The 13,575-nt window shown below is 40.6% G+C and overlaps 1 protein-coding gene across 1 annotated transcript in view; it reads left to right on the forward strand.

The window, feature by feature from the left end:
- Positions 1 to 13,575, forward strand: part of cpamd8 (C3 and PZP like alpha-2-macroglobulin domain containing 8) — a 36,714-nt gene that overhangs the window by 12,338 nt on the left and 10,801 nt on the right. The window contains exons 20-35 of the mRNA XM_084415921.1: positions 267 to 498; positions 1,081 to 1,234; positions 2,182 to 2,321; positions 2,605 to 2,656; positions 2,755 to 3,053; positions 4,813 to 5,038; positions 5,149 to 5,325; positions 5,463 to 5,544; positions 8,301 to 8,457; positions 8,812 to 8,886; positions 9,991 to 10,156; positions 10,240 to 10,326; positions 10,411 to 10,547; positions 10,786 to 10,941; positions 11,198 to 11,260; positions 11,890 to 12,137. Coding sequence (XP_084272047.1) covers positions 267 to 498; positions 1,081 to 1,234; positions 2,182 to 2,321; positions 2,605 to 2,656; positions 2,755 to 3,053; positions 4,813 to 5,038; positions 5,149 to 5,325; positions 5,463 to 5,544; positions 8,301 to 8,457; positions 8,812 to 8,886; positions 9,991 to 10,156; positions 10,240 to 10,326; positions 10,411 to 10,547; positions 10,786 to 10,941; positions 11,198 to 11,260; positions 11,890 to 12,137 — 2,451 coding nt within the window. The remainder of the gene's footprint in view (positions 1 to 266; positions 499 to 1,080; positions 1,235 to 2,181; positions 2,322 to 2,604; positions 2,657 to 2,754; positions 3,054 to 4,812; positions 5,039 to 5,148; positions 5,326 to 5,462; positions 5,545 to 8,300; positions 8,458 to 8,811; positions 8,887 to 9,990; positions 10,157 to 10,239; positions 10,327 to 10,410; positions 10,548 to 10,785; positions 10,942 to 11,197; positions 11,261 to 11,889; positions 12,138 to 13,575) is intronic.

Below are 13,575 nucleotides of genomic sequence, written 5' to 3' on the forward strand. Positions count from 1 at the left end.
TGGACTAAACCTCTCGATTCGTATGAATTAGTTTTACGATCTCTTTATTAACTTTTTTATAAATGTAATATTTTCAGATTAACGCGTTAAAAAAGAGAGAGCGGCGAACCAAGGATGGTCTGAATGTAGGCCTTTTCTATAAGTTGCACTCACCTCAGCATGCTTCTCTTTGGGAAGCCAATTGGTGCGATACATGAGACCCACAGGATGCTCATATACACACATATATATACATACTTTTTACTAATTGTAACTTTTATTTACAGCAGTGTTACTGGGGAGGCTGAGTTACGTTTGGATGTCCCCGATTCCATCACCACATGGGTGACGAGGGCTATTGGTCTGTCTGCGGAGAAGGGTCTGGGTCTGGCTCAGACTGCTGAACTGCGCACATTTAAGCCCTTCTTCATCGACTTCACCCTGCCGTACAGCGTTGTCCGTGGTGAACAAACCAAAGTCCCACTGACAGTGTATAACTACCTTCCTACATGTGCTGAGGTGTGTGTGCGCATGCATGTGTTTTTACACAGATCTTATTAAAACTGATCAATATTTGTCACAATCAGATAATAGAAAAAGATCAACGTTTCATTGAAGTTTCATAGAGAATTGGGGCCAGTAAGGAACCACCCAACACACTCTAGCAACCATAAAACAACAACAACTCAGAACATCTTAGCAACTGAATAGCAACACTTTGGCATCATGGCAACAAGTTTTGCACAGACAAGCACCATTTACAAGACACTTACATGACTTTGATACACTACCATGGTTTCTGCCTTCATATCATGTGGATTCAAATATTATTTAGTGTCAGCTTATTTTTGACTTGAGGTATGTGCAGAGAAAAGATTTGCAGCAGTTTTTGGCGCTGAGGGGTTTAGAGTTGAATCCTTGAGGAACGATGGGAGGCCATGAGTTAGGCAGCATGGAAAATGTGCAATGCACCTCAAAAATTCCCTAGAATCCTTTAGTAGCCCTTGGGAGTTCATGCCATATTTTTTCAAAATGCAGGCAGCATGTGTTTGTGCAATACCGCGAAACTCCATGACTTAATTGTATGCTCATTCTCCGTAGGTCCATGTGACAGTGTCAGTGCCCAAAGGGATCAAGTTTGTGGGTCACCCAGGGAAACACCATCTTACCCGGAAAAAGTGTGTGGCACCTGGGGAGGCCACGCCCACTTTTATAGTTCTGCTCTTTTCTGAACTGATATCCGCCAACATCACAGGTTAGTCCATTAAATACTTCAACAATGCCCCTACAGGTGGGCAAATCAACTACTTTACAGAAACAGCGAACTAAATCAGAACAAATATGTGAGGTGCATCTTGGGATAATTTTTTTAAACGTATTAAAGGAGTTAACCTGTATGCCGGACATGTTTCTGCCTTCATATCATGTGGGTTTGAAGCCCTTAGACCAAAAGACATTTCGGATCATCACTTTTTACTGGTAGTGTATAAATCTTGGGCTTGCTATGTGTTTGACAAGAGTTGTGTATTTATTCTCACTGTAGTTTACAGAAGGTTTATTATTACAAGACATTGCAAACATTCTTGGGAATATTAATCAATCGTTGTAACTTTCTGACTCTTTGGCTTGTTTCAGCCTGCAATTTTTTTAATGTAGTGCCATTTCATCTTTAGCAAAGCACAGTTGCCAAATAAAACCTTTGCCATTGACTTATGTAATGACGCGTGCTGGAGAATAGCTATGTTCTTTTTGAGCTATCAGATGAGGAAAAGTACATAAGGGCATAGTGGTGGGGGTCTTTTCCATCCATCTCTATGGTGTGTCAATGAATTTGTAGGTCAGTGCTAGCCAATGCCCCCCCCCCCATGGCTCTGTCCTAGTCCCCCTGGCTCCAAGTCCTTCCTTCTCACTACACACATACAAAGGGGCTTTGCTGGCAAGCAGCCATTCTGCTGCAAAGCCATGTGTGTATCCTATTATCCCCAGGCCATCAGGGTCTCGGAAGACATTAGGGGTTTGTCAAAAAAAAAAGGGAAGAAAGCATGCTGCCAGAAGTCTCATATGTGTGCACTTGTATATATATTAGTGCATGTATACTTTGCCAAACAGCAACTTTTCCCCTCTTATGCACCCACAATGCAAATAAAGCATTTTTGTCATTGAGTTGTTCTCTGTCATTTCCCATATTTGTTTCCATGGCAGCTCGTGCCGTGGCCTACAGTGAGCCAAGTTGTTGCTCTGATGGGTTGCAGTCCAGCAAAGCAGGCAAAGTGGGTGAGGAACAGGAGGACAGGAGAAGCCCCGCAGGCATGGACTATGTTCGCAGGAGCGTGTTGGTAGAGGTGGGGACCCTGAGTCTTATTGTCGCTATATGTTGTGTTGCAAACAGGTGTTTTAGTGAGTGTTATATACCTCTTCTGGTACTTTTTGAATGTACTGATTGATTGGACGAGCACAGTGTAATTTGCACTGGAGATCACTTATCTGTTTTTGTTCCAGACCAGAGTATGTGAGTGGTACAAAGTTTAAAAAGGAGTGAGCAGACTTTTTTTTTTTGCTTGGAGCACAGAGTGTGTTTTTTTTTGTATTTTGCTTAAATATCCCTCTCTTCTTGTTTCTCCGTAGCCTGAAGGTTTGCCTAGAGAATACACGTACAGCGTCTTTTTCTGTCCAAACGGTAAACAAGTGTTTCATGTTCTTTATTAATTCTTTAATTTGTTCACACTGATAGTATTAGTTGCTTGCTTCAAATATTTCTACCCTCACATTTCACAGAACGAATCCACATCTCCACACCCAACAAGTACGAGTATCAATACGTGAAGAAGCCTGCCAAAGTTGCACACGTTCAAGTGGCCATCAAAAGTCATAATGACGCCCACATTGCCCTCTCACCAAGCGCACATGACAGTACGGAAATGGTGGAGATTGTGCTGGGTGGAAGGCAAAACTCACGCTCCTGGATCTCACAGGGTAAGATGGGAGAGCCTGTAGCCAGCGCCCCAACGCCAGCAATCCTATCCTGGGATGAATTCCGAAGCTTTTGGATCAGCTGGAGAGGAGGGGGGGTGCAGGTAAGTTGAAAGCATTAGGAGTTGCAGTTTTTGATTTGATGGCTACCATATAGAGGGTAGTTCAGGATGTGACTTTAGGCCAAATTATAGGAGGTTATAAGCAGATTGACAAATTACCTGATTTTATGACCACAAGGGGTCCCTTCCATCAAATTGAGCATGTTCAGATCATGGCGATAAGTTGCGCTTACCAAGTTTTGCTTTGGTACGAAAAAGTTTTGGACCATTACACACGTCCAGTTGACTTTGTTAGAACATAATTCAGTAACAGTTCTGTCAGGTCCATTAAGTCAAGAACACACAGACAATAAAAATAAAGAATTTTCATGAATAGATTGCAAACAAGTTGATGTTCCTGAATTGAAATTTGGCGGTATGGCTCTGTTCAGGGAGTCCTCTGACCTTTCATGAGCACCATGAAATAGCAGAGAGTCAGAGGACAGCAGCAGCAGCAGCATTAGGGAACGCTCACACAGTTTAGGACTGTGAGAGCTAAAATATCCCCCCTGTGAACAGAGCAAGCAACATGACATAAAACAATGCCACGTTATGTATAAGGAGGAGCTGGGGAGGTGGCGGGCAGCAGAAGCGAGCAGCAAGCATGTATGAGCAAACTGAATGTGCTTTAAATAGGGCGCCTTGTTTGAGCTTGGCCATTGAGGAGCAAGGGGAGTTAACGAGCTAATGCAGCTCAGCTGGAGCAGATCAGCTGACGGGACAGTGTTCTTAGCAAACAGCATTAGCAGCGTCTTGACTACCTGGCCTGCCAGAACTGACGCTGCCACTCAATTTATGATTATCATAAATCCATTTTGTACATTTTGTCAGGCTTGTTCATTTGGTAAATTTCTGAGATGAAAGTGAAAATTGGATGGAGGGGCTACAATTCTGGATTGTTACTAAAAAAGTACACCATTTTCAGAACCGCTCCGCTACTGTCATGGAGAATTAAAAAAATTTAGTGGTGTTAGTAGTGTTTCTGTTTGTTTTGTTGAGCTCCCTAGCACTGCATTGCATACTAATGAGGTCATATTCTACTGGCTAATATCACTGCAAAGACGCTGTGATTTATGACCACTGCCTAGCTCTTACTGGCACAAAAAGATTCAGATCCGACACACTGAAGTTACTCTGCTTCACTTGTACATTACTTGCACATAGCAGGGGCTATATTTGTTTTGATATTGTGAGCTATTTTCATTGTAGCGTAAGTCATATTCCATTTTAGATGGTCTAATATTTAATGGCAAACTCTTTTCAATACCAAGGTAGTCTGTTTATGGGAGATTCCAAACTAGGTCTATGTAGGCTTAAGGTGATGTGGGTAGCTATTGCCAAGGCTTGGCAATTGTTTTTTATGAGCTCCATGTGCCTGTTAAATGCAGTGTTCATCAAACTGCTTTTTGAGTAGAACTTAATTGGTTTCCATGTTATTATTGAATTAAAGTGTAGTCATACTTGCTTTGTTTCCTCTGAATGAACGCATACAAATCTCCACCACGTCATGCGCAGATCAGTTCATTGTTTTGTAAGGGTGTTTCCGAAAAAAAAAAAAAAATTCGGAAAGAGGCATTTATTTTCACAAGATTTACACGCAAACACAAAACACCTGCACAGTGCTTCTCAGTTTGGATTCGACCTTTAGCTAGCTAGTGCGCAAAACCCTTTTGAAACTATCGAAAAAAGACCAGAACAGCTTGGCCTAGCTTGGTGATCAGCTAATAACTATAGTCTGGTTACATAATCTTTCTTGTAATAGGTTGGCCATGGCCTAGAGCCCTCCAGTGAGACCCTGATCATGCAGTGGGCCGGACCACTCCCTGCTCATGTGCGGCATATTGGCTTCTCCACTGGCTGGGGTTCCGTAGGTGAGTTTAGGATCTGGCGCAAAGAAGATGCAGACGAGAACCACAATGAGGCCTTCACTCTAGGAGTCCCACACAACGTGGTGCCAGGCTCAGAGAGAGCCAGCGCAGCCATGATTGGTGAGGAGGAATTCTTAGTGTATCCAACCAACAGAACACACCAAAACTTTACATTAAAATTTGTTAGGTGGCATGTATAATTACTGTAGTGACAATCTTTTGTGTCCTAGGTGATGTCATGGGGCCCACCCTCAATAACCTTGACAAGCTCCTCCGACTTCCCTTTGGTTGTGGGGAGCAGAACATGATCCACTTCGCTCCCAATGTCTTTGTGCTCAAGTACCTTCAGAAAACCCATCAGCTTAGCCCAGAGGTGGAGGCAGAGGCCACCGACTACCTACTGCAAGGTACAAGGCAGAACATGCCTTCATTCTTAAATGCGTCTTCTTGATTATTAATCTTCTGAAGAATTATTTAAAAGTGATTGAAGATCTGTGCAAATGCAGTGCAAACAATGCCTTGGGTCTTCCAATGTACCTGGCAGGTTATCAGAGGCAACTGACATACAAGAGGCAGGATGGTTCCTACAGTGCCTTTGGGGAAAGAGATTCCTCCGGAAGCATGTGGTAAGCTTCTACTGTGTGAAGTCTGTACATGCCATGTCTGCTAAGAAGTTGGCTTTAATTACAATAGCGTAAGCCATTGGTTCTAGTATGTCCTTTGTTTAACCCCTCATCTCCAGTAAGAGAAAGGTGAACTTCACAAACATTCCATGTTTAATTATTTTTTCATTTATTGACACCATGCTACAGATTGAAAGTATATGATGTTTGTGTTCCCTAAAAACACAAAGAAATGCATTGTCCTCATGATATATATTTGTTTAGCACAAAAATTGAAGTGATTCATTTAAGAATGGTTGTCTGACTTTTAATAGAGCCACGGACTGTAAAATTTCGAGCTGACTGTACCCTGGAGCCTTATTAACAAACTACTAATAAGCTCCCTGACTCCAGTCACTGGAGAACAGATTTATTGGTTGTTTTGGGGGATTTCTTCCCGTGGTCTAGAACAGCCATAATTAACTATGCCCTCTGTGAGGTCAAAACCCCCTACCCCCACTATATTGCCTGCTACACCGTCGGACACACGGGAGCCCGAGTTGCAGGAAAATTAAGTTAGCCTTAGCTATTGGAGTCACTAAAAGTAGGGCACATGCCTGATACCTGTACCCCCTTTTCTTGTATAAACTTGGATGACTATTAGTCAACTAGTCCATTTTAACTAGTCATCTAGAAACGTACTTGACTGGCCTCCAGCATAATGTTTATATTGTAAATGATCCACCATACTCCTTGTAACCACAGCAGTTTTAGCTGGTTTTGGCCAATTAAATTATGCGTTGACATAGCGTGTGTGAGTGGAGAAAATGTCCATGCAGGTGAGAAACAAATTTAGGTAAAAATGATTTGAGAAACCCTGACATCACTGAGAGGTTGAGTTGCATCACTGCTTTAAGTTTTGATTTGATGGGGGATTCCATTTTAAAGCTGTTGGGACATGATCCAATGGGAATGTCAAACCCTCTCTAAGATTGTACATTCGTCTGAGACTGTTTACAAGTCCGAAACAACCCCGCTTTTGTTTCTGGTCCAGTTTCAGCTATTAGCACAGATCATTTATTGCCAGGTGAACAGCAGCTCCAGAGCTGGGCTAATATGTCCCAGCTTGGGCTGAATGATAGGACAGGAAATTGTGGTTCCTAATGAAAAGATTGGCCATAATGGTGCAGCAAGTATTTAATGTCCCCATCAGCGCCTTGGTGCCCTAGTAATGCCAAGGCCTTCAAACCTAATCTGCTTCAATGGAAAGAGCAGCTAATGTTCTGGAACACAGTGGAAAATGTTATTTATAAATGCCTGTTCAGCTTTAGCAGAGTTTCGTAATGTGTGTGGATGTCTTCGAAAGTGGAGGAAAGATGTTTAGACCTTGGACCAGACCTGGCAACCCATCCTCTGGCATCACTCGCTGGCATCAGCATGTCTGGATCCAATGTGAGCCACATGCGGCAGTAATATACTCTACATCCCCCAGTAACCCACAGCAATCCCACAAACTCATGTAAGGTTGCTCTAGAACCTGAACGACTTTCTCCCATGGACCACTTATGGAGAAATGTTGAATATTCTGGCTACACGGAAAAGTGAAAAGAGATCCAGACTGATGAGGTCAACAACAATTTCTGTGGACATGGATAGAAATAAAACCCAGTTTAATACTATGAAGGTCAAATTCTGTTGTTGAAACTTTGGGCTGCCTTAAAACCACATTCAAAAATGATATGCTTAAGGTTAGTAGCTCTTCACCTCGAGTTTGTTATTGAACGCTTGAAGTGGTTCAACACAGATGTTTCGGGATCATTTTAAGAGCCCTGTTTGCCTTGAGAGTCCTGGCAGTGGTTGCCGAGCATTCCAAAGTATTAGGTAAGGTGACTTCTTACAAGGATCACATTGTGAGAAAGGCACCTTGCAAACTTCTGATTGAATGTCTTGTGCAAGCCTAACTAGAAGAATCAGGGGTGTCCCCTTCACTTTTCTGCTCTTTAAATCATCTGAACACTTTCTAGAAACTTTCCCTTGGGTCAGGCAGTTAAAGACTCTGACACGGTATTACTTAACATTATAAAAATTCCTGAAGGCTCAATGCTTCAGTCTTACGACCTCTCTTGGGGAACATAACATTCAAGGCCAGGCCTGCAAGGACTCTGTAGTGTTGTTTGGGTGTTTGTCTTGACATCCCTACAGCTCATGCCTTTGGAAAAACTCAATGATTGTTTATTTATTGACCTTTATTTTAAGTGAAGTCACTTGTATCATCATCTGGCTGCTTTCGGGAATGCTGTCATGACATGCTATGTTTAGTTAAAACAAATCAGAACATGGTTTACATGTTTGTAGAGCCTCGGTTCATTTAACTCACAGAGCTGAAAGCATTTACAAGGCAAAATCACTCAGCATTTCCATTAGCTGTTTCTTACACTTGTCAAAGTTCATCGTTGCTCTGATGTTTTCAGTAGCTTTCAGTTTATGTATGTATGTATGTATTCCTGCATGCAGAAACATACTTGATTTGGCATTCTCCAAGAAAATCTACTTTGTTCACATCCACACTCTATGTATTAACTGTGTAGCTTGACTTACAGGCAAGTGTTTGAGTAAGTTTGACAGGCCAAGAAAGAAAGTAGTTATGGACAAAGACAGAGGACAATTTTTGGTTAATGTCAATTGACCTTATGAGACTGATTTCGAACTCTTTACAAGTTGCCTTGATTGAACTTTTATAAGACATCAGTGTTGGTATCTGTTACCTCTTGGTCCTCCAGGCTGACTGCATTCGTACTGAAATCGTTTGCTCAGTCACGTGGCTTCATCTTCATTGATCCTGAAGAATTACGTTCAGCCAAATCCTGGCTGATCACTCATCAAAAGAACGAAGGATCGTTCCCAGCAATGGGCCGGATACTCAACAAAGACCTGCAGGTACATAAATGGAGACTTCTTATTGTTCAATTTTGACTACCTTTGAGATTTCAGTGACATGGGTGAACTAGGAAAGGTCCATATGGAATTCAGTGCACTGGTGCCCACTGAATTCGTAAAAGTTTATCCAAAAGACCTTACACAAAAAGGATAGCTTAGACCAAGTTATGTTTACACTTGATACAGATCATTTCTAGAAGAACTATTTAAAAAACAATTTAGTTGTCTCAGAACATTGTATAATTAAGCCAGTAGCCCTGAGGTTTACAAGTTCTCGTCAAACTGAGGAAGCTTGGATAGAGGTGTTATTTATCATCACTCTGGTGAAAGTTGCTCTGTCCAATTCCTTTTAAGGGTGGGATTCATGGAAAGATCGCCTTGACTGCGTATGTGGTGGCAGCTCTCATGGAAACTGGGATTACAACCGAGGTGAGAGATCTCCCACATCTTGTTTACCCTGTATCCCATTAAACTACCTCTCAGTGAGGTCTCTTCGACAACCTTTTCACACAAATTTCCGGGATCCGTGTTAAGAGGGCATTCCTGCTTCGTAAGATGATGGATGTGCTGGCAGAGAATCAACAGTATTTCTTTCAGCCTTGTGATAAGTAATCTAATATGGAAGCTTGCTGTCTAAATCTAAAGATTTATGATAAGAACATGCTTAGACAATGGAATTTTTCACCCTGCTTACATTCCCTTCTTCAAACTTAAGAGATTTGACAGTTCCATTAAATGCACCATGACCATGTTGCAATTTCTTTACATTGCCCAGCTAATGCATACATTTACGTTCATTGTCATTAAAAATGCAACTTGTTAACCAAAAATAACTACAATTTTAGGGCTGTCAAAGGTAACATGTTTGCATGCAATTAACTGGAACCAATTAGACCTGCATGATGATGTTAATCATGATTTAAATATTTTAATTGTTTGACAGCCCAAATTTGAGTAGGTTCAGTCATTTGTACAATCTGAGTTTTCATTAACGAAACAGCACCTCATAACTTCCTGCTGAAGATTAGAGCCAAGTCTTTCCCACCTGCCCTCTGACATTTCGCTTTGGTAATGTGTGGCATTGTAGCCTTCGATGTACAGACAAAATGATTAACTTCAAAGATCCACATCTCTCACTCTCAAATCGACTTGATGAAAAGAATACCAGTCAGATTAGCGTGCATGCCTGCTCAGGGCTAGCGTCCAGGTTCCATGAGAAAAAGGACATATGGTACAGATAAAAGTCAGTCTGCTGATGCTAAGCAGATGAAAGATCATTAGCGAGGTTGTACATTTCTTAGGAAGAAAAAGCTGAAGGATTTAAATAGATTTGTACTGAAGGTATTTTGAAATTTAGCACAAGAAACACCTGTTAGCAGTGTAAAAGCGAAGCGATGTCTTTACATATTTTAGTAATCTCTCTCTACACCTTAGCAAAAATAGAAGTATGTTCAGATACACTCATTATTATTCTGATTAACTATATTTATTATCTTCAGCCATTGAATTGTTCTGAATGGTGTTTTTATTCAGGAGGAAAAGGTTGCAGTTGCTAAAGCAAAGGCGTTTTTGGAGAGCAACACATACTCTGCTGACGACCCGTATACTACTGCTCTGTCCGCATATGCACTCACTTTACTTCGCAGTCCATATGCTCCATTGGCTTTGAAGCGACTTAACCACATGGCCATCACCCAAGGTAATTTATCAAGGTGTATTAAAAGATAGTTATTGGTTGCAATTAGCATGTTGTTGATTCCAAATGTTTTGCTGTCTTTGCAGATGGTTTCACTCATTGGAGTCTTACTGGAAGCACTGTAACTGATGAGGACACATTCATGGGCTTCAGCGATGGCCTCTCCCAATCAGGTATCTGTCTATCAATCAATCCATCAATCAATCAACTCACAAACGATATTCAATTTATCAAACTTGTTTTCTCTGCTTTTTTAGTTGTGTCAGCTGAAGTCGAGATGACGGCTTATGGTCTACTCACCTACACGCTTCTCGGGGACGTGGCATCGGCCCTACCTGTAGTTAAATGGCTGTCAAAACAAAGGAATGCCCTGGGAGGTTTTTCCTCAACTCAGGTGACAAATATGTTTTTCAGTCCTTGTTATTGGGCTACATTATGTTTGCCCCCAACAATCTACTACATTTGCTAAAGTGTGCAAATGATGTATCCCACAATGCATTGCATTCAATACAACCATATTTGTAATAGCATACTACTCTTACAATAAGTAATACACTAGAGTGCACAAACGTAGTTTAGGTTAATTGTGCGTTATTCAACTTGGGTTCTTTTCTTTTTTTATTCAAATACAGGATACTTGTGTGGCATTGCAAGCCCTGTCTGAATATGCCATCCTGTCATATGTGGGTGGGGTCAATCTCACCATATCTCTGGCTTCCACTAATCTGGATTTCCAAGAAACTTTTGAGCTTCAGTGGGACAATAAGAAGATTCTTCAAAAAGCTGTGGTAAAAATCATCCACAAACACTACTGACATCTCTACATTCTACTGTCAGAGAGGTATTTTCAGTGAGGGCCTGAACTTGATACGCCCCTCCTCTCAGCATCTGCTTGGCACATCACCCCATTTTGTGATTAGCAGTGTCAGTTTAAATGCGTGTAATTTTGATGTTGGACAGGGGCCAGTCGGTTAATGTATTTGCTTATGCTTGTGCCGGTAATCTGATTGATAAGTCTTGCATTTTCTCTCTCTCTTTGTTCAGATACCCAGCATTCCAACAGGACTGTTTGTCAGCGCTAAAGGAGAAGGCTGCTGTCTAATGCAGGTAATGTATCTGGCAAACTCAATACCACATTCTCTCTACGGATAAACGGTTGTACTCTTCGTCCTCCTCCTCCTCTTCTAGAGGCGAATCCCTCCGCCAGCTCTCTTTACTGGGGAAATTCAGTACTAATGTTCACATTCCTGCCTTTAGAATGGAAAGATCTGGTAAAATTTAGGTAATTGTATGCCAGGGGTATGTTCTTTCTCCTGTAATCTACCCCTAGATGGGATGGTCTACTCAAATATTTTTGGTACGATGTCCCTTAGAAACAATAGACTCATTCTAGGCTACAGAACAACTAGAACCACATCAGCACCTTGACGTTCTGTTCTCAGGTTGTTTGGATGAAAAGATGCAAGTTTTAAGATTATCTTTTATCTGTGAGCAAACAAATAGTTTGTAACAAAATCCCTTACACTAAATAATTTGGCACGTAGATAACACAATTTGTGCTACAGACATGAATGAAAGCTCAAATTTTGTATCTCGCTTTTAGGAGACCAGGCGTACGACATTGCTCCTGGTTGTCCATAAAATTTCATATATACAAAAAATACTAATTTGAATGGAAATGGGGTGCCAGGCAAAGACATCATGGGGATTCACCATATGCTTGTCTACATCTCCAGATTGATGTATCCTACAATGTGCCTGATCCAGTGACTAAGCCAGCCTTTCAGCTGAAAGTCGACCTCAAGGAACCCAGACAGGAACAGCACATCTTGCCGTCCTCTCGACACATGTCTTCTCGCTCCCGTTCTCGTGATGATAACCGATCAGAGCTGAGTCGCAAGCGAAGGGCTCCTGTAGACGATGAGGACCCCGCAGCCCACAAAGATCACCTGGACTACAGTGTTACTTTGGAGGTTTGCACCAGGTAACAACATCGACAAAAGGATTTGATGCATTTTTAAGTGTATTTAAAGATTGATTCTAGATTTTAGAAGTATCTCAGATAAGCATGTAATCATTGAAACAATGTTGAGTCAGTGTTGATGCGTCAACGCTAATTACATTGAATTAACGTTACAAAGTGATGTTGCTTTAGCATCACTCTTGCACCCTCAGTTAATGGTGAAGCAATGTTGAGATTTCAACCAAATATCAACGGTAATAGTATTGATTCAACATTACAAAGTGATAATTTATCAACATCACTTTTGAACCCTCAGTTAATGTTGAACAAAAAAAAAAATCAATGGTAATGCTACTGAATCAACATTACACTATGATTGATTCTACATTACTGATGCTGAATCAATATTGAAATTTACAAAAAATAATCAATGGTAATATTGTTGAATCAACATTACACTATGAATCTACATCACTGCTATTGAATCAACACTGAAATGAACAAAAATAATCTTTGGTAATATGGTTTGATCAATGTTACAATGTGTCGTTGATTCTAAATACATTAACTGAAAAGGAATGTCTAACAACGTTGCCATCTGATGTACCAAGTTAATGCTGAAACAACATTAATATTTCAACTACACTTCAGTGGTGCGTCAACAAATACCTGACCACTTCAAAATTGGGCGAAAACCTTTTCAAATAAAATTGACACCTTTCCAGCAGTTGAGTCAATTTATTTTATTCAATCAATCAATGACAAAAATATATTAAAAGATCATTCTTTAAAAAAAGAAAGGGGGAGAAATAGGACAAAAGCATCTGAACCTTTAAAAATAAAATTGGCTTCAGAAGTCTGATGTCATAACTACAGGCGGTCCAACAGTTCAGGTTTTTAAAAATCTGTATTACATCAGACTACTGCCTCTTTTCTTTGGGTTCTCTGAAATCTGAAAAAGAAAGCATGATGTTACTCGAGAACAAGTCAATTCAGTTGCCACATTCAAGAATGGTAATATACTAAACACAATATGATTAACTTTAAAAAAAAGTTGCTGAACACAAAATATTCTAACTACAATTATAGTATGGTTAAATTCTGTTTATTTAATAAATTTTCCTAAAATCTATTAATGCTTCAAAAGAAAGCACTATGGCAGGGGTGTCCGATTTTATCTCCAGCCCTAATTAAACACACCTGAGGCAGCTAATCAATGAAAACTTCCAGGCAGGTGTGTTGGAGCTAAACTCCTTATGAAGAGGAACAAACACCTCTGAGCTATAGCCATTAACTATATCTCAGCTCATTTTCTGTGAAACTACATAGCAATCAAGTAACAAGTTTATCTTGTAGAATAAAAGGGGAAAGTTCGGCCCGAAATGAAAATTCTGTCATTATTAACTCACCCTCAAGTTGTTCCAAACCTGTATGAGTTTCTTTCTTCTGTTGAACACAA

Source organism: Rutilus rutilus (assembly GCF_951802725.1).
Source record: "Rutilus rutilus genome assembly, chromosome: 8".
Taxonomy (NCBI): Eukaryota; Metazoa; Chordata; class Actinopteri; order Cypriniformes; family Leuciscidae; genus Rutilus; species Rutilus rutilus.